The following is a 19,665-nucleotide window of genomic DNA, read 5'->3' on the forward strand; positions in this document are numbered from 1 at the left end:
AAGTGAGAGTAGAATTAGGATTACAGTTTCACCCACTGTTATTGAACACACACTGAATGAAGATAGAGGATAATTTATATAGGCGTATTCCTACATATTACACCCACTTTAGGATAACCCTATAGAAAAACACATTACACACAGACTATCTAAATAAAAAGCCGGAGCACCATGGCACAGTCAAACCAGGATGAGGAGATGGGAGCAATGAAGCCTGTCACGCCTGTTGAATACATGCAAAAGAAGTTTCCTGCTGTGGAATTTACAGTCACTTTTAAGAAATGGCATGTCTGGACAGAGATGGCAGGAGAAAGTAGATATCCAATAGCTGGTTCATTCAACAAGACAAGGTTGGATTTAGTCAAGGAGATAATTCAGACAAGAAAAATTGACAAAAAGAAGGAGATGACGAGTGCCCTTGTCTCAGAAACTGTGATGGGAATGATGGTGCTGGAAGAAAAAGGAGATGACGAGTGCCCTTGTCTCAGAAACTGTGATGGGAATGATGGTGCTGGAAGAAAAAGGAGATGACGAGTGCCCTTGTCTCAGAAACTGTGATGGGAATGATGGTGCTGGAAGAAAAAGGAGATGACGAGTGCCCTTGTCTCAGAAACTGTGATGGGGATGATGGTGCTGGAAGAAAAAGGAGATGACGAGTGCCCTTGTCTCAGAAACTGTGATGGGGATGATGGTGCTGGTAGAAAAAGGAGATGACGAGTGCCCTTGTCTCAGAAACTGTGATGGGGATGATGGTGCTGGAAGAAAAAGGAGGCACAGTTCCTGGATGGAGTTTCCCTCGCCACCCCAACTCACTCTACAAAAAGGACCAGACTGGAGGGAGTTTCCCTCACCACCCCAACTCACTACAAAAAGGACCAGACTGGAGGGAGTTTCCCTCACCACCCCAACTCACTCTACAAAAAGGACCAGACTGGAGGGAGTTTCCCCTCACCACCCCAACTCACTCTACAAAAAGGACCAGACTGGAGGGAGTTTCCCCTCACCACCCCAACTCACTCTACAAAAAGGACCAGACTGGAGGGAGTTTCCCCTCGCCACCCCAACTCACTCTACTAAAAGGAACAGACTGGAGGGAGTTTCCCCTCACCACCCCAACTCACTCTACAAAAAGGACCAGACTGGAGGGAGTTTCCCCTCGCCACCCCAACTCACTCTACAAAAAGGACCAGACTGGAGGGAGTTTCCCCTCACCACCCCAACTCACTCTACAAAAAGGACCAGACTGGAGGGAGTTTCCCTCACCATCCCAACTCACTCTACAAAAAGGAACAGACTGGAGGGAGTTTCCCCTCACCACCCCAACTCACTCTACAAAAAGGACCAGACTGGAGGGAGTTTCCCCTCACCACCCCAACTCACTCTACAAAAAGGACCAGACTGGAGGGAGTTTCCCTCACCATCCCAACTCACTCTACAAAAAGGACCAGACTGGAGGGAGTTTCCCTCACCATCCCAACTCACTCTACAAAAAGGACCAGACTGGAGGGAGTTTCCCCTCACCACCCCAACTCACTCTACAAAAAGGACCAGACTGGAGGGAGTTTCCCTCACCACCCCAACTCACTCTACAAAAAGGACCAGACTGGAGGATCCAGACATCTGATCAAGTTGTTTCTACAGTCTCACCACAACCACAGCCTGCAGCTCCCCCACAGTCATATCTGTCACACCTGTGAACCTGGTGCCTGAAGGGTATGTGCTTTTCACCACTCAACATTATGGTGACCCACAACCATGGACTGGGAGAGGACGTGGGCCCGCCAGAGCCCTTTGTGAATGGAACAACACTCAACATTATGGTGACCACAACCATGGACTGGGAGAGGACGTGGGCCCGCCAGAGCCCTTTGTGAATGGAACAACACTCAACATTATGGTGACCCACAACCATGGACTGGGAGAGGACGTGGGCCCGCCAGAGCCCTTTGTGAATGGAACAACACTCAACATTATGGTGACCACAACCATGGACTGGGAGAGGATGTGGGCCCGCCAGAGCCCTTTGTGAATGGAACAACACTCAATGCTGAACCTGTGGGCAGTTGGGCATGTGAGTTTGCAGTGTGGGGGAATGGAAGAGGAAGAGGTTACAACAGGGGAAGAGGAAACTTTGTGTCTGGAAGAGGAAGAGCTTACAACAGGGGAAGAGGAAACGTTGTGTCTGGAAGAGGAAGAGGTTACAACAGGGGAAGAGGAAACTTTGTGTCTGGAAGAGGAAGAGCTTACAACAGGGGAAGAGGAAACGTTGTGTCTGGAAGAGGAAGAGCTTACAACAGGGGAAGAGGAAACTTTGTGTCTGGAAGAGGAAGAGGTTACAACAGGGGAAGAGGAAACTTTGTGTCTGGAAGAGGAAGAGGTTACAACAGGGGAAGAGGAAACTTTGTGTCTGGAAGAGGTTACAACAGGGGAAGAGGAAACTTTGTGTCTGGAAGAGGAAGAGGTTACAACAGAGGAAGAGGAAACTTTGTGTCTAGAAGAGGAAGAGGTTACAACAGGGGAAGAGGAAACTTTGTATCTGGAAGAGGAAGAGGTTACAACAGGGGAAGAGGAAACTTTGTGTCTAGAAGAGGAAGAGGTTACAACAGGGGAAGAGGAAACTTTGTGTCTGGAAGAGGAAGAGGTGACAACAGGGGAAGAGGAAACTTTGTGTCTGGAAGAGGAAGAGGTTACAACAGGGGAAGAGGAAGAGGTTACAACAGGGGAAGAGGAAACTTTGTGTCTGGAAGAGGAAGAGGTTACAACAGGGGAAGAGGAAACTTTGTGTCTGGAAGAGGAAGAGGTTACAACAGGGGAAGAGGAAACTTTGTGTCTGGAAGAGGAAGAGGTTACAACAGGGGAAGAGGAAACTTTGTGTCTGGAAGAGGAAGAGGTTACAACAGGGGAAGAGGAAACTTTGTGTCTGGAAGAGGAAGAGGTTACAACAGGGGAAGAGGAAACTTTGTGTCTGGAAGAGGAAGAGGTGACAACAGGGGAAGAGGAAACTTTGTGTCTGGAAGAGGAAGAGGTTACAACAGGGGAAGAGGAAACTTTGTGTCTGGAAGAGGAAGAGGTGACAACAGGGGAAGAGGAAACTTTGTGTCTGGAAGAGGAAGAGGTTACAACAGGGGAAGAGGAAACTTTGTGTCTGGACGAGGAAGAGGTTACAACAGGGGAAGAGGAAACTTTGTGTCTGGAAGAGGAAGAGGTGACAACAGGGGAAGAGGAAACGTTGTGTCTGGAAGAGGTTACAACAGGGGAAGAGGAAACTTTGTGTCTGGAAGAGGTTACAACAGGGGAAGAGGAAACTTTGTGTCTGGAAGAGGAAGAGGTTACAACAGGGGAAGAGGAAACTTTGTGTCTAGAAGAGGAAGAGGTTACAACAGGGGAAGAGGAAACTTTGTATCTGGAAGAGGAAGAGGTTACAACAGGGGAAGAGGAAACTTTGTGTCTAGAAGAGGAAGAGGTTACAACAGGGGAAGAGGAAACTTTGTGTCTGGAAGAGGAAGAGCTTACAACAGGGGAAGAGGAAACTTTGTGTCTGGAAGAGGTTACAACAGGGGAAGAGGAAACTTTGTGTCTGGAAGAGGAAGAGGTTACAACAGGGGAAGAGGAAACTTTGTGTCTGGAAGAGGTTACAACAGGGGAAGAGGAAACGTTGTGTCTGGAAGAGGAAGAGGTTACAACAGGGGAAGAGGAAACTTTGTGTCTGGAAGAGGAAGAGCTTACAACAGGGGAAGAGGAAACGTTGTGTCTGGAAGAGGAAGAGCTTACAACAGGGGAAGAGGAAACTTTGTGTCTGGAAGAGGAAGAGGTTACAACAGGGGAAGAGGAAACGTTGTGTCTGGAAGAGGTTACAACAGGGGAAGAGGAAACTTTGTGTCTGGAAGAGGTTACAACAGGGGAAGAGGAAACTTTGTGTCTGGAAGAGGAAGAGGTTACAACAGGGGAAGAGGAAACTTTGTGTCTAGAAGAGGAAGAGGTTACAACAGGGGAAGAGGAAACTTTGTATCTGGAAGAGGAAGAGGTTACAACAGGGGAAGAGGAAACTTTGTATCTGGAAGAGGAAGAGGTTACAACAGGGAAAGAGGAAACTTTGTGTCTAGAAGAGGAAGAGGTTACAACAGGGGAAGAGGACACTGTGTCTGGAAGAGGAAGAGGTTACAACAGGGGAAGAGGAAACGTTGTGTCTGGAAGAGGAAGAGGTTACAACAGGGGAAGAGGAAACGTTGTGTCTGGAAGAGGTTACAACAGGGGAAGAGGAAACTTTGTGTCTGGAAGAGGAAGAGGTTACAACAGGGGAAGAGGAAACTTTGTGTCTGCAAGAGGTTACAACAGGGGAAGAGGAAACTTTGTGTCTGGAAGAGGTTACAACAGGGGAAGAGGAAACTTTGTGTCTGGAAGAGGAAGAGGTTACAACAGGGGAAGAGGAAACTTTGTGTCTAGAAGAGGAAGAGGTTACAACAGGGGAAGAGGAAACTTTGTGTCTAGAAGAGGAAGAGGTTACAACAGGGGAAGAGGAAACTTTGTGTCTGGAAGAGGAAACTCAGCCACAGTACCAATCGGCCGGAGCTGGAAATGCTCCCGAGGGGCTACATATGCCCCATGGACAAGAAGGACAAGATAATGATGGAGGACAGCCATGGACAAGAAGGACAAGATAATGACAGAGGACAGCCATGGACAAGAAGGACAAGATAATGATGGAGGACAGCCATGGACAAGAAGGACAAGATAATGATGGAGGACAGCCATGGACAAGAAGGACAAGATAATGATGGAGGGCAGCCATGGACAAGAAGGACAAGATAATGACAGAGGACAGCCATGGACAAGAAGGACAAGATAATGATGGAGGACAGCCATGGACAAGAAGGACAAGATAATGATGGAGGACAGCCATGGACAAGAAGGACAAGATAATGATGGAGGACAGCCATGGACAAGAAGGACAATATAATGATGGAGGACAGCCATGGACAAGAAGGACAAGATAATGATGGAGGACAGCCATGGACAAGAAGTACAAGATAATGACAGAGGACAGCCATGGACAAGAAGGACAAGATAATGACAGAGGACAGCCATGGACAAGAAGGACAAGATAATGATGGAGGACAGCCATGGACAAGAAGGACAAGATAATGATGGAGGACAGCCATGGACAAGAAGGACAAGATAATGATGGAGGACAGCCATGGACAAGAAGGACAAGATAATGACAGAGGACAGCCATGGACAAGAAGGACAAGATAATGATGGAGGACAGCCATGGACAAGAAGGACAAGATAATGACAGAGGACAGCCATGGACAAGAAGGACAAGATAATGATGGAGGACAGCCATGGACAAGAAGAACAAGATAATGATGGAGGACAGCCATGGACAAGAAGGACAAGATAATGATGGAGGACAGCCATGGACAAGAAGAACAAGATAATGATGGAGGACAGCCATGGACAAGAAGGACAAGATAATGATGGAGGACAGCCATGGACAAGAAGGACAAGATAATGATGGAGGACAGCCAAGGCAGATGGGAAATCAGAACACCAACGGTTTTAATTTCCCTCAGAATCAACAATGAAGGTGCCCGACTCCCCTGCTCCAGTATGAATTCAATGATGGAAGAAAAGAGCCAATGGATACTCTTAATGTTAAGGACATGACCTACCATTTTTAATAGACACTAGAGCTCACTGTTCCTGTTTAGGTAAACCTGGACAAGTTGTTGGAGCTTCCCTGAGCAAATCATCAGTAACAATAACAGGGACATCTGGACAGGAATGTGTACTGGACAAAGACTTGTTTGAAGAACCTCTGCTTGACTCTGACATGATGCTGTTCGTTGATGGATCTGCCTGTATAGATCAAACACAGGGTAGAAACATGTAGGATAAGATGAACCTCTGACTGTATAGATCAAACACAGGGTAGAAACATGTAGGATAAGATGAACCTCTGACTGTATAGATCAAACACAGGGTATTAACATGTAGGATAAGATGAACCTCTGACTGTATAGATCAAACACAGGGTAGAAACATGTAGGATAAGATGAACCTCTGACTGTATAAATCAAACACAGGGTAGAAACATGTAGGATAAGATGAACCTCTGACTGTATAGATCAAACACAGGGTAGAAACATGTAGGATAAGATGAACCTCTGACTGTATAGATCAAACACAGGGTAGAAACATGTAGGATAAGATGAACCTCTGACTGTATAGATCAAACACAGGGTAGAAACATGTAGGATAAGATGAACCTCTGACTGTATAGATCAAACACAGGGTAGAAACATGTAGGATAAGATGAACCTCTGACTGTATAGATCAAACACAGGGTATTAACATGTAGGATAAGATGAACCTCTGGCTGTATAGATCAAACACAGGGTAGAAACATGTAGGATAAGATGAACCTCTGACTGTATAAATCAAACACAGGGTAGAAACATGTAGGATAAGATGAACCTCTGACTGTATAGATCAAACACAGGGTAGAAACATGTAGGATAAGATGAACCTCTGACTGTATAGATCAAACACAGGGTAGAAACATGTAGGATAAGATGAACCTCTGACTGTATAGATCAAACACAGGGTAGAAACATGTAGGATAAGATGAACCTCTGACTGTATAGATCAAACACAGGGTAGAAACATGTAGGATAAGATGAACCTCTGACTGTATAGATCAAACACAGGGTAGAAACATGTAGGATAAGATGAACCTCTGACTGTATAGATCAAACACAGGGTAGAAACATGTAGGATAAGATGAACCTCTGACTATATAGATCAAACACAGAGTAGAAACATGTAGGATCAGTAGGATCATGTAGGATCTCAGCCTCCAGTATTTATGCTGCAGTAGTTTGTGTCGGGGGGCTAGGGTCAGTTGGTTATACCTGGAGTACTTCTCCTGTCTTATCCAGTGTCCTGTGTGAATTTAAGTATGCTCTCTCTAATTCTCTCGTTCTCTCTTTCTTTCTCTCTCTGAGAACCTGAGCCCTAGGACCATACGTCAGGACTACCGGGCATGACGACTCCCTGCTGCCCCCAGTCCGCCTGGCCTTGCTGCTATTCCAGTTTCAACGGTTCTGCCTGCGGTTACGGAACCCCTACCTGTCCCAGACCTGCTGTTTTCAACTCTTAATGATCGGCTATGAAAAGCCAACAGATTTATTCCTGATTATTATTTGACCATGCTTGTCATTTATGAACATTTTGAAAATCTTGGCTCTCTCTAATTTTCTCCTTCTCTCTTTCTTTCTCTCGGAGGACCTGAGCCCTAGGACCATACGTCGGGACTGCCGGGCGTGGTGGCTCCTTGCTGTCCCCAGTCCGCCTGGCCTTGCTGCTATTCCAGTTTCAGCTGTTCTGCCTGCGGTTATGGAACCGCCACCTGTCCCAGACCTGTTGTTTTTCAACTCTTAATGATCGGCTATGAAAAGCCAACTGAATATTATTCATGATTATTATTTGACCATGCTTGTCACTTATGAACATTTTTGAACATCTTGGCATAGTTCTGTTATAATCTCCACCCGGCACAGCCAGAAGAGGACTGGCCACCCCTCATAGCCTGGTTCCTCTCTAGGTTTCTTCCTAGGTTTTGGCCTTTCTAGGGAGTTTTTCCTAGCCACCGTGCTTCTACACCTGCATTCTAGCTGTTTGGGGTTTTAGGCTGGGTCTCTGTACAGCACTTCGAGATATTAGCTGATGTACGAAGGGCTATATAAAATAAACTTGATTGATTGATTGATTGATAGGATAAGATGAACCTCTGACTATATAGATCAAACACAGGGTAGAAACATGTAGGATAAGATGAACCTCTGACTATATAGATCAAACACAGGATAGAAACATGTAGGATAAGATGAACCTCTGACTGTATAGATCAAACACAGGGTAGAAACATGTAGGATAAGATGAACCTCTGACTATATAGATCAAACACAGGGTATTAACATGTAGGATAAGATGAACCTCTGACTGTATAGATCAAACACAGGGTATTAACATGTAGGATAAGATGAACCTCTGACTGTATAGATCAAACACAGGGTAGAAACATGTAGGATCAGATGAACCTCTGACTGTATAGATCAAACACAGGGTAGAAACATGTAGGATAAGAATAACCTCTGACTGTATAGATCAAACACAGGGTAGAAACATGTAGGATAAGATGAACCTCTGACTGTATAGATCAAACACAGGGTAGTAACATGTAGGATAAGATGAACCTCTGACTGTATAGATCAAACACAGGGTATTAACATGTAGGATAAGATGAACCTCTGACTGTATAGATCAAACACAGGGTAGAAACATGTAGGATAAGATGAACCTCTGACTGTATAGATCAAACACAGGGTAGAAACATGTAGGATAAGATGAACCTCTGACTGTATAGATCAAACACAGGGTAGAAACATGTAGGATAAGATGAACCTCTGACTGTATAGATCAAACACAGGGTAGAAACATGTAGGATAAGATGAACCTCTGACTGTATAGATCAAACACAGGGTAGAAACATGTAGGATAAGATGAACCTCTGACTGTATAGATCAAACACAGGGTAGAAACATGTAGGATCGGCTGTAGTAGATGTGGGAGGTGATATTGAGGATATACGGCCCCTACCAGACCATTTGTCAGTACAGCAGGCAGATTTATTATCTCTGACCACAGCTTGTGAATTGGGGGAAGGGAAGGCCTTTACTGGCTACTCTGACTCAGTATATGTTATTGGGGTTTATTTGTCATGGTGTAGGATTTGGAGAGCAAGAGAGTTTACTAGTACCACAGGCACACCTATTAACAGATGGCCTCTAACTGAGCAGTGTAGTCTATAGGTTATACAAAGAGTGGACTAGATATTACTCTAACTGAGCAGTGTAGCCTACAGGTAATACACTGAGTGGACTAGATATTACTCTAACTGAGCAGTGTAGCCTACAGGTTATACACTGAGTGGACTAGATATTACTCTAACTGAGCAGTGTAGTCTACAGGTTATACACTGAGTGGACTAGATATTACTCTTACTGAGCAGTGTAGCCTACAGGTTATACACTGAGTGGACTAGATATTACTCTAACTGAGCAGTGTAGTCTACAGGTTATACACTGAGTGGACTAGATATTACTCTAACTGAACAGTGTAGCTGTAACGCTCGTCTTCCTCCTCGTCTGAAGAGGAGCATGGATCGGACCAAAACGCAGCGTGGGTTGAATACATATCTTTCAATAAAGCAACGAAGACGAAAAACACACTTGACAAAATACAAAACAAATAAACAACGTGAACAAACGAACGAACGAAAACAGTACCGTGTGGCACACAAACACAGACACGGCAACAATCACCCACAAACAAACAGTGAGAACAGCCTACCTTAATTAATATGGTTCTCAATCAGAGGAAACGTAAAACACCTGCCCCTGATTGAGAACCATATCAGGCTAGTTGACAAACCAACATAGAAACACATAACATAGAATGCCCACCCAGCTCACGCCCTGACCAACTAAACAAGACTAAACAAAGGAAATAAGGTCAGGAACGTGACAGTAGCCTACAGGTTATACACTGAGTGGACTAGATATTACTCTAACTGAGCAGTGTAGTCTATAGGTTATACACTGAGTGGACTAGATATTACTCTGACTGAGCAGTGTAGCCTACAGGTTATACACTGAGTGGACTAGATATTACTCTGACTGAGCAGTGTAGCCTACAGGTTATACACTGAGTGGACTAGATATTAAGGACACCTTCCTAACATTGAGTTCCGCAGGGATGATGACCCATGTTGACTCCAATGCTTCCCACAGTTGTCAAGTTGGCTGGATGTCCTTTGGGTGGTCGAACATGAGCTTGAAAAACCCAGCAGTGTTGCAGTTCTTGACACAAACCAGTGTGCATGGCACCTACTACCATATCTTTTGTCTTGCTCATTCACCCTCTGAATGACACACATACACAATCCATGTCTCAATTGTCTCCAGGCTTAAAAATCCTTCTTTAAAACTTCTCTAGGATAGGGGGCAGCAGTTTCACTTTGGATGAATAGCGTGCCCAGAGTGAACTGCCGCCTACTCTGTCCCAGTTGCTAATATATGCATATTATATCCATATTACTATTGGATATAAAACACTCTGAAGTTTCTAAAACTGTTTGAATGATGTCTGTGAGTATAACAGAAATCATATGGCAGGCAAAAACCTGAGAAAAAATCCAAACAGGAAGTGAGAATTCTGAGGCTGGTCCATTTTCAACTCATCGCCTATTGAAATCCCAGTACGATATGGATCTGTTTGCACTGCCGATGCCTTCCACTAGATGTCAACAGTCTGTAGAACGTTGAATGAAGCCTCTACTGTGATGTTGAGCCGGATGGGAGGTGTTTCAGTCAGTGGTCTGGAGAGAGCATTCCACATGATATCGCCTTGCGTTCCTTTATTTCTGTAGACACAAAGGAATTCTCCGGTTGGAACGTTATTGAATATTTATGATAAAAACATTTTGAAGATTGATTCTCTACTTAGTTTGACAAGTTTATTCGACCTGTAATATAACTTTTTTGAAGTTTCGTCCGACGCTCGCCTGGACCTGTGCGAGCGTTTGAACATGTGTACTAAACGTGCTAGCAAAAGTAGCTACTTGTACATAATTAATGGACATTATCGAACAAAACAACAATTTATTATGGAACTAGGATTCCTGGGAGTGCATTCTGATGAAGATCATCAAAGGTAAGGGAATATTTATGATGTAATTTCATATTTCTGTTGATTCCAACATGGCGGAGAAATGTTGTTTATATCTGAGGGCCGTCTCAGATTATTGCATGGTTTGCTTTTTCCGTAAAGTTTTTTTTATAAATCTGACACAGCGGTTGCATTAAGAACAAGTGTATCTTTAATTATATGTAAAACATGTATCTTTCATCAAAGTTTATGATGAGTATTTTTGTTATTTGACGTGGCTCTCTGCAATGTCTCTGGATATTTTGGAGGCATTTCTGAACATGGCGCCAATGTAAACTGAGATTTGTGGATATAAATATGCACATTATCGAACAAAACATACATGTATTGTGTTACATGATGTCCTATGAATGTCATCTGATGAAGATCATCAAAGGTTAGTGATTCATTTTATCTCTATTTGTGCTTTTTGTGACTCCTATCTTTGGCTGGGAAAATGGCTGTGTTTTTTCTGTGGCTATGTACTGACCTAACATAATCATTTGGTGTGCTTTCGCCGTAAATGCTTTTTGAAATCAGACATGTTGGCTGGATGTGTAGCTTTAATTTGGTATCTTTCATGTGTGATTTATTGAAAGATAGATTTTTATAGTAATTTATTTGAATTTGGCGCGCTGCATTTTTACTGGCTTTTGGCCAAGTGGGACGTTAGCGTCCCACATATCCCAGAGAAGTTAACCTTTCTCCTCCCTTTCATCTACAAGTGACAAATAAGGAATCATAGCTTTCACCTGGATTCACCTGGTCAGTTTGTCATGGAAAGAAACGTGTCCCTCAATATGGGGGCGCCATTTCGACTTTGTAAAAATGTGTTCCCAAATTAAACTGCCTCGTACTCAATTCTTGCTCGTACAATATGCATATTATTATTACTATTGGATAGAAAACACTCTCTAGTTTCTAAAACCGTTTGAATTATATCTGTGAGTAAAACAGAACTCATTTTGAAGCAAACTTCCTGTCAGGAACTGAAAAATCTCAGATCGGGGTCTCTGTTCCAGGGTCAGTTTATAAATTATCATGTATTCTATGGGTCGACATGCACTGCATGCGCCTTCCCCTAGATGTCAGTAAGCAGTGAGAATTGGAATGGAGTTGCTAGGTAGATCTGAGGCCATATAAAACCTCTTGGAACTGGGTGTGCAATCTTTTCAACGTTCGCCATGACGCAAGACAGACCTCAGGATTGCATTCTGAAAAGCTCTCGTTATAGGCTTTAGATATATCCGGCTTTGATTTTAATCGAAATAGGTGTTAAAAACATCATAATGTAGTTATTTTAAACCAAGTTATATCAGTTTATATCAGTATATTGCGATTTTTGGTATTTTCTTTTCTTCTGCGTTCTGTGGATTTGGACACATCTGCGCCACATGGCTAACGTTTGCTGCTAATTACACAGTTGAAGACGACATTCTACAACCGAGCAACGATTCTTCAGGACAAAGGACAACTTTTACAAGATTCTGATGGAAGCTCATCAAAAAGTAAGAACTATTTATGATGTTAATTCGTAATTTCTGTCAAAAAAGTGAAATTATTATTCCGCCATTATTTTCGGTGCGGTCTCGCTTTACCGCACGCTGTATGTCGTAGTAACGTTAATTTTAAAAATCTAACACAGCGGTTGCATTAAGAACTAATGTATCTTTCATTTGCTGTCCAACTTGTATTTTTTTGTCAAGTTTATGATTAGTTATTGATTAGATTAGGTGCCTCTACCAAGATTTCTCCCGACATTTTGTTTGCATTTTGGCCACAAAAAAGTTGAGTCTTTTGCTATCGTGGTTAGCTAATAGAAATACATATTGTGTCTTCCCTGTAAAACATTTTAAAAATCAGAAATGATGGCTGGATTCACAAGATGTGTATCTTTCATCTGGTGTCTTGGACTTGTGATTTCATGATATTTAGATGCTAGTATTTACTTGTGGCGCTATGCTAGGCTATGCTAGTCAGCTTTTTTACTGATGAGGGTGCTACCGGATCCGGGATGAGTACCAAGTAGAAGTTAATTTAAGGGAAGGATGAGCAGTGAGGTTAGGATTAAAATCAGATGTTATTACTTTGTGCCTGTTCCAGCTGGTGACCACTTTGCTGAACTGCCTCCAGAACAAGATTCATGACAATACATACCAACCTGCCTCCCAGTCATCTTCTCCTTATCTTTACAAGGCTGCAGAACATGCAAGCTAGTGATGTGGGGGTTCTCTCATAACCCTCAGTCCCCAGGTGGGTAGATGGCAGGTTGTATAAAGAGAAGCTAGTGATGTGGGTGTTCTCTCATAACCCTCAGTCCCCAGGTGGGTAGATGGCAGGTTGTATAAAGAGAAGCTAGTGATGTGGGGGTTCTCTCATAACCCTCAGTCCCCAGGTGGGTAGATGACAGGTTGTATACAGAGAAGCTAGTGATGTGGGGGTTCTCTCATAACCCTCAGTCCCCAGGTGGGTAGATGGCAGGTTGAATAAAGAGAAGCTAGTGATGTGGGTAACATCATATTACACAATACATATATGTTTTTTTCGAAAATGTGCATATTTAGCGGTACAATTCGTGGTTTTACAATGTGAATACGTAGCCAAACCGCACAAAATTATCCGGATATATTTCTGAGACTCACCTAATCTAATCAAATAACTCATCATAAACTTTACTAAAAAATACATGTTGGACAGCAAATAAAAATAACTTTAGTACGACATACAGCTTACGTTATAGCGAGACAGCGCCCGCCAAAACGCGCCCAAAATCAGGGCAGAAAATATGACTACACATTTTCGACAGAAATACGAAATAACATCATAAATGGTTCCTACTTTTGATGAGCTTCCATCAGAATGCTATACAAGTTGTCCTTTGTCCAGAATAATCGTTGTTTGGTTGTAGAATGTCCTCTTCACCTGTCGAATTAGCAACCAAAGCTAGCCATGTGGCACAGAAGTGTCCAACATCACATAACGCAAAGAAAAGAAAATGCCGAAATCGCAATAAACGTTTAAACAACTGATATAACTCGGTTTAAAATAACTACTTTATGATGTTTTTAACACATATATATCAAATAAAATCAGAGCCGGAGATATATAATGTCTATACCGAAAGCTTTTCAGAACGCAATCCAGGGTTCCTTCCCGCGCCTTGCTGAACAAAGGAAATTTGGGGTCATGTCATTCCAAGAGCTCTCGTTTGACCTCAGATCAAGCTAGACACCCCATTCCACCTCCCACTGCCTGTTGACATCTAGTGGATGGCGTATGAAGTGCATGTATATCCATAGATTTCAGGCAATTGAATAGGATGGCCCTGGAACAGAGCCTCGATTTCAGATTTTTCACTTCCTGACAGGAAGTTTGCTGCAAAATGAGTTCTGTTTTACTCACAGATATAATTCAAACGGTTTTAGAAACTAGAGAGTGTTTTCTATCCAATAGTAATAATAATATGCATATTGTACGAGCAAGAATTGAGTACGAGGCAGTTTAATTTGGGAACGATCTTTTACAAAGTGAAAATAGCACCCCCCTATTGACAAAAGGTTTAAGACCTTAAAACAACATTATTTTCCACAGCCAATTTTGACTTTGCAGCTGGCATATCTAGAGGAAATTACGCAGTTCTGCCTCCAGGTCAAGATTCATGACAAACGTCAACCTGCGACTGGCAGAGGCAATGTGAAATCAATAACGAAACTGTTTTCACAATTAACATGCTTTTTCTTGTTTCAAGTATGTTTTATTATGAAAAGTACAATATATCCTTGTATACTTGTATAACTATGCAGCATATGTCCATATATAATTGTACAATTTGTTATTCAACATAAAAGACATACAACAAATGATCACATTGGTATTTTAACGTTGTTATTGTAAGAGTTTAAATGTTTAAACACAGGATCCATCTAAAACAGTATAAAACAAGTGCAGTATGTTCTGAGAATGTTACTTTAACGTCAACTCATAACGTCACACTGTAACTTCATGGGAGTCTTGTGGAAAGACAGCATGTTGTTTTGGGTGTATTGAGTGACGTCTTCATCAACATTTGCAGAATATTCCTGTAATATTTTCACCTCTTGTCAGACGCCAACAGTCTAGTCGGCTGCAGACATTCATAAGGAGTTCAAGTGGTTTATTTGCCATTTGCAGGTATTAAAAGTAATACATACATTGTAATTCCTTGTTGGAGCTCTCACATATAGGACAGTACATACCAGAGGAGGCTGCTGAGGGGAGGACGGCTCATAATAATGTCTGGAACAGAGTGAATGAAATGGAACACATGGAAACCACGTGTTTGATACCATTCCACTTATTCCCCTCCAGCCATTACAAGCCTGTCCTCCCCAATTAAGGTCCCACCAACCTCCTGTGGTACAAACACAAACAGTAAAATATATCATTAAAATGCAAAGTGGTAAAAGATCAGAAAAGGAACCAAAAGGTTCAGTCATGTTCTAATAGTCTGATGAAAACAGTTTAGGTTGATGATTTAACAGGCAGATAGAACTGGGATAGAAACTGTTCTAGAACCTGTGGTCCAGAAACTGATTTAACAGGCAGATAGAACTGGGATAGAAACTGTTCTAGAACCTGTGGTCCAGAAACTGATTTAACAGGCAGAGAGAACTGGGATAGAAGCTGTTCTAGAACCTGTGGTCCAGAAACTGATTTAACAGGCAGATAGAACTGGGATAGAAGCTGTTCTAGAACCTGTGATCCAGAAACTGATTTAGCAGGCAGATAGAACTGGGACAGAAGCTGTTCTAGAACCTGTGGTACAGAAACTGATTTAAAAGGCAGATAGAACTGGGATAGAAGCTGTTCTAGAACCTGTGGTCCAGAAACTGATTTAACTGGGATAAAAGCTGTTCTAGAACCTGTGATCCAGAAACTGTGTGTTTGTGGGACCACTTGGTGCTGGAATGAGGTGTCTGTTTGTTCCCAAACAGAAATGATGGTCCTCATTTGAAGGTCCTGTGTTAAGTTCCTCACAATTATAGGATCATGCGTGTGTGTGTGTCCAGTGTGTGTGTGTCCAGTGTGTGTGTGTGTGTGTGTGTGTGTGTGTGTGTGTGTGTGTGTGTCCAGTGCGTGTAGCCAGTGTGTTTGTGTGTCCAATATGTGTGCGTGTGTGTGTGTGTCCAATATGAATGTGTGTGTGTGTGTGTCCAGCATGTGTGTGCGTGTGTGTGTGTGTCCAGTGTTTGTGTGTGTGTCTGTCCAATGTGTGTGTGTGTGTGTGTGTGTGTGTACAATGTGTGTGTGTGTGTCCAATGTGTGTGTGTGTCGTGTGTGTGTTTGTGTGTGTCCAATGTGTGTGTGTGTGTGTCCAATGTGTGTGTGTGTGTCCAATGTGTGTGTGTGTCGTGTGTGTGTTTGTGTGTGTCCAATGTGTGTGTGTGTGTGTCCAATGTGTGTGTGTGTGTGTGTGTCTGTGTCCAGTGTGTGTGTGTGTGTGTGTGTGTCTGTGTCCAGTGTGTGTGTGTGTGTCTGTGTCCAGCGTGTTTGTGTCCAATATGTGTGTGTGTCCAATATGTGTGTCCAGTGTGTGTGTGTGTGTGTCCAGTAGGTGTGTGTGTGTGTGTCTATGTGTCCAATGTGTATGTCTGTGTGTGTGTCCAGTGTGTGTGTGTGTCCAGTGTCCTATGTTTGTGTCTGTGTGTGCCTTTGTGTGTGTGAGTGTCCAGCGTGTTCGTGTATATGTCCAATGAGTATATGTGTGTGTGTGTGTGTGTGTGTTTGTGTCCAATGTGTATGTGTGTGTGTGTATGTGTCCAATGTGTGTGTGTGTGTGTGTGTGTGTCCAAAGTGTGTGTGTGTCCAAAGTGTGTGTGTGTGTGTCCAGTGTGTGTGTGTCCAGTGTGTGTTTCCAATGTGTGTCCAGTGTGTGTGTGTGTGTGTGTGTGTCCAGTGTGTCCGTGTGCATGTGTGTGTCACATGTGTGTGTCAGGTTATTATTTACAGGGACACTGAGGAGTCATAATCAAACCCAAACCCTGGATAGAGGGGCTCAGTAAATGTGGAGGTGAATGTGATCAGGTGGGTCAGTGTGTCAGAGGAGGCTCTATAGAAGGACAGAGTGCCGGCTGGCCAGTCCAGATACACTCCTACTCGGTGGGGGCTGGAGGAGAGGACGTCTATGGTAGTCCGATTATTATTGTGCCAGGCAGAGTAACTGTTGTCAGAGCAGAACAGACTCCAGGACTTGTCATTGTGTCCAAGCCAACAGTCGATACCCCTTCCTCTCCTGCTGATTCCTTTATATGTCACTCCTATATCAGCCCTCCCACTCCACTCTACCTCCCAGTAACAGCGCCCAGTCAGACCCTCTCTACACAGCAGCTGTTTACAGTACTCAAATCTCTCTGGGTGATCAGGATACGGCTGCTCCTCTCTCCTACATGTCACCTTTCTGTTCTCCTCAGACAGAGAGAGGAGTCTGTTTACTGTGTTTAGGTCCAGTGTGAGATCACAGACATCTGATGGATGAAACCAGACACAATATTAGAAATCATTGTCATTCACATTAGAATGTTAACTCACTTTTCACTAATTCATTTAATGTAGATGTTTCTAGGTATCAAAAGGAGAAGTTAAGGTAACTTGAGACTTGTTGAATGATCATATGTTATACTGTATGGTAATGTAAAACACACTTATTCCCATTAATTACACACACACACACACACACACACACACACACACACACACACACACACACACACACACACACACACACACACACCTGTATGCATCATGAACACAAACACACATTTCTAATGTAACACAAATGCGCCACACACAGACACACACATTGTCAAAGCAACACTTTGTTAACTTTGGTATCCCTGATTTCTGCTTCTGTAGAACTACAGCTGATATTTAATGATATTTAATATGACCAAGTAAGTAATGATGGTGGTCTTTGACTTTGACTTAAATTAAGACTTATTCTTAGTCATATTCTTCACAGCAGTCAACACTCACATTTTCTAAGCCCAGGTTTCATTGTGTTCTCTCCACCATGTTCCACACTGTAGCGGTAAGCAGAAGAAGAGACAGTCATTGAGTGATACACCTGAACTCACACACACACACACACACACACACACACACACACACACACACACACACACACACACACACACACACACACACACACACACACACACACACACACACACACACACACACACACAGATATATAGTATAAAACTTCAAGCAAATGTTTGTCAGTGTGTGTGTGTGTGTGTGTCCAGTGTGTGTGTATGTGTGTATGTGTGTGTCCTGTGTTTGTGTGTGTGTGTGTCCTTTGTGTGTTTGTGTCCAGCGTGTGTGTCCCCAGTGTGTGTGTGTGTCCAGTGTGCCCAGTGTGTGTGTGTGTGTGTGTCACTAGACACACTGGAGACACAGACACTGGACACACACACACACTGGACACTGGACACACACACACACACTGGACACAGACACACACACACACACTGGAGACACACACACACACTGGAGACACACACACACACACTGGAGACACACACACACACACACTGGAGACACACACACTGGAGACTGGACACACACACACACACACTGGACACAGACACACACACACACACTGGAGACACACACACACACACTGGAGACACACACACACACACTGGAGACACACACACACACACACTGGAGACACACACACTGGAGACACACACACGGGAGACACACACTGGACACACACACAGTCAGCATATAACTTTGTCCAAGTGGTGGTTAGCATGTTTGTCTTAACTAGCCTGATAAGTCAAACATGTCTGATATGAACATTGACATAAACCCTCTACATACTTGAGTTTCTCCAGTCTGCAGTTTCGATCCTCCAGTTCAGCAGAGAGCAGTCTGACTCCTGAGTCTCCTGGGTGATTGTAGCTCAGGTCCAACTCTCTCAGGTGTGAGGGGTTTGACCTCAGAGCTGAGACCAGAGAAGCACAGCCTTCCTCTGTGACTAGACAGCCTGACAGCCTGCAAAGAGTCAAATCATATTAAAATCACACTGTTTGGTGGTGAAAATAGTGGCAGTATATTTTTTTCAAAATGTTCAGATTCATAAATTAACTTCTTGTCAATAGGGGGGCGCTGTTCCCACTTTGGAAAAAATTCGTGCCCAAATTAAAATGCCTCATACTCTATTCTTGCTTGTACAATATGCATATTATTATTACTATTGGATAGAAAACACTCTCAGCTTTCCAAAACCGTTTGAATTATATCTGTGAGTAAAACAGAACTCATTCTGCAGCAAACTTCCTGTCAGGAAGTGAAAAATCTGAAATCGAGGCTCTGTTCTAGGGCCTCCCCATTCATTTGCTTGAAATCAATGGATAGACATGCACTGCATACGCCTTCCACTAGATGTCAATAGGCTGTGAGAGGTGGAATGGTCTTGCTTGATCTGAGGCCGAACAAGAACGTTTGGAATGACGTGACCACATATTTCCTTTGTGCGGGAAGGAACCCTGGATTGCCTTCTGAAAAGCGTTCGGTATAGACGTGTAATATCTCCGGCTTTGATTTTACTTGATAAATGTGACAATATCATCGTAAAGTATGTTTTTTTAATATAGTTTTATCAGAATTTTCACCGTTGATCGGGGGTTTTGGCGTATTGCGTTGTTTGCATCGACGGATTTTGGACAGCTTAGCGCCACTTGGCTAGCTATGGTTGCTAATTCTATAGGAGAAGAGGACATTCTACAACCAAACAACGATTGTTCTGGACAAAGGACCCCTTGTACAAGATTCTGATGGAAGCTCAGAAAAAGTAGGAACCATTTATGATGTTATTTCGTATTTCTGTTGAAAATGTTTTGTACTGTT

General features: G+C 43.2%; 1 protein-coding gene across 2 annotated transcripts in view; it reads right to left on the minus strand.

Moving 5' to 3' along the window:
* Nucleotides 1-14,499: 14,499 nt before the first annotated feature.
* The window catches only part of LOC129841927 (NACHT, LRR and PYD domains-containing protein 12-like), a 51,999-nt gene continuing 46,833 nt past the window's right edge, over nt 14,500-19,665 (minus strand). For both annotated transcript variants that reach the window (XM_055910296.1, XM_055910298.1), the window contains 3 exons: nt 18,637-18,810; nt 17,782-17,828; nt 14,500-17,273 (listed from right to left, as the gene is read on the minus strand). In XM_055910296.1, the coding sequence (XP_055766271.1) occupies nt 16,753-17,273; nt 17,782-17,828; nt 18,637-18,810 (742 nt within the window). In that variant the 3' untranslated portion in view covers nt 14,500-16,752. The remainder of the gene's footprint in view (nt 17,274-17,781; nt 17,829-18,636; nt 18,811-19,665) is intronic.

Source organism: Salvelinus fontinalis, unplaced genomic scaffold, assembly GCF_029448725.1.
Source record: "Salvelinus fontinalis isolate EN_2023a unplaced genomic scaffold, ASM2944872v1 scaffold_0004, whole genome shotgun sequence".
NCBI classification, from domain to species: domain Eukaryota; kingdom Metazoa; phylum Chordata; class Actinopteri; order Salmoniformes; family Salmonidae; genus Salvelinus; species Salvelinus fontinalis.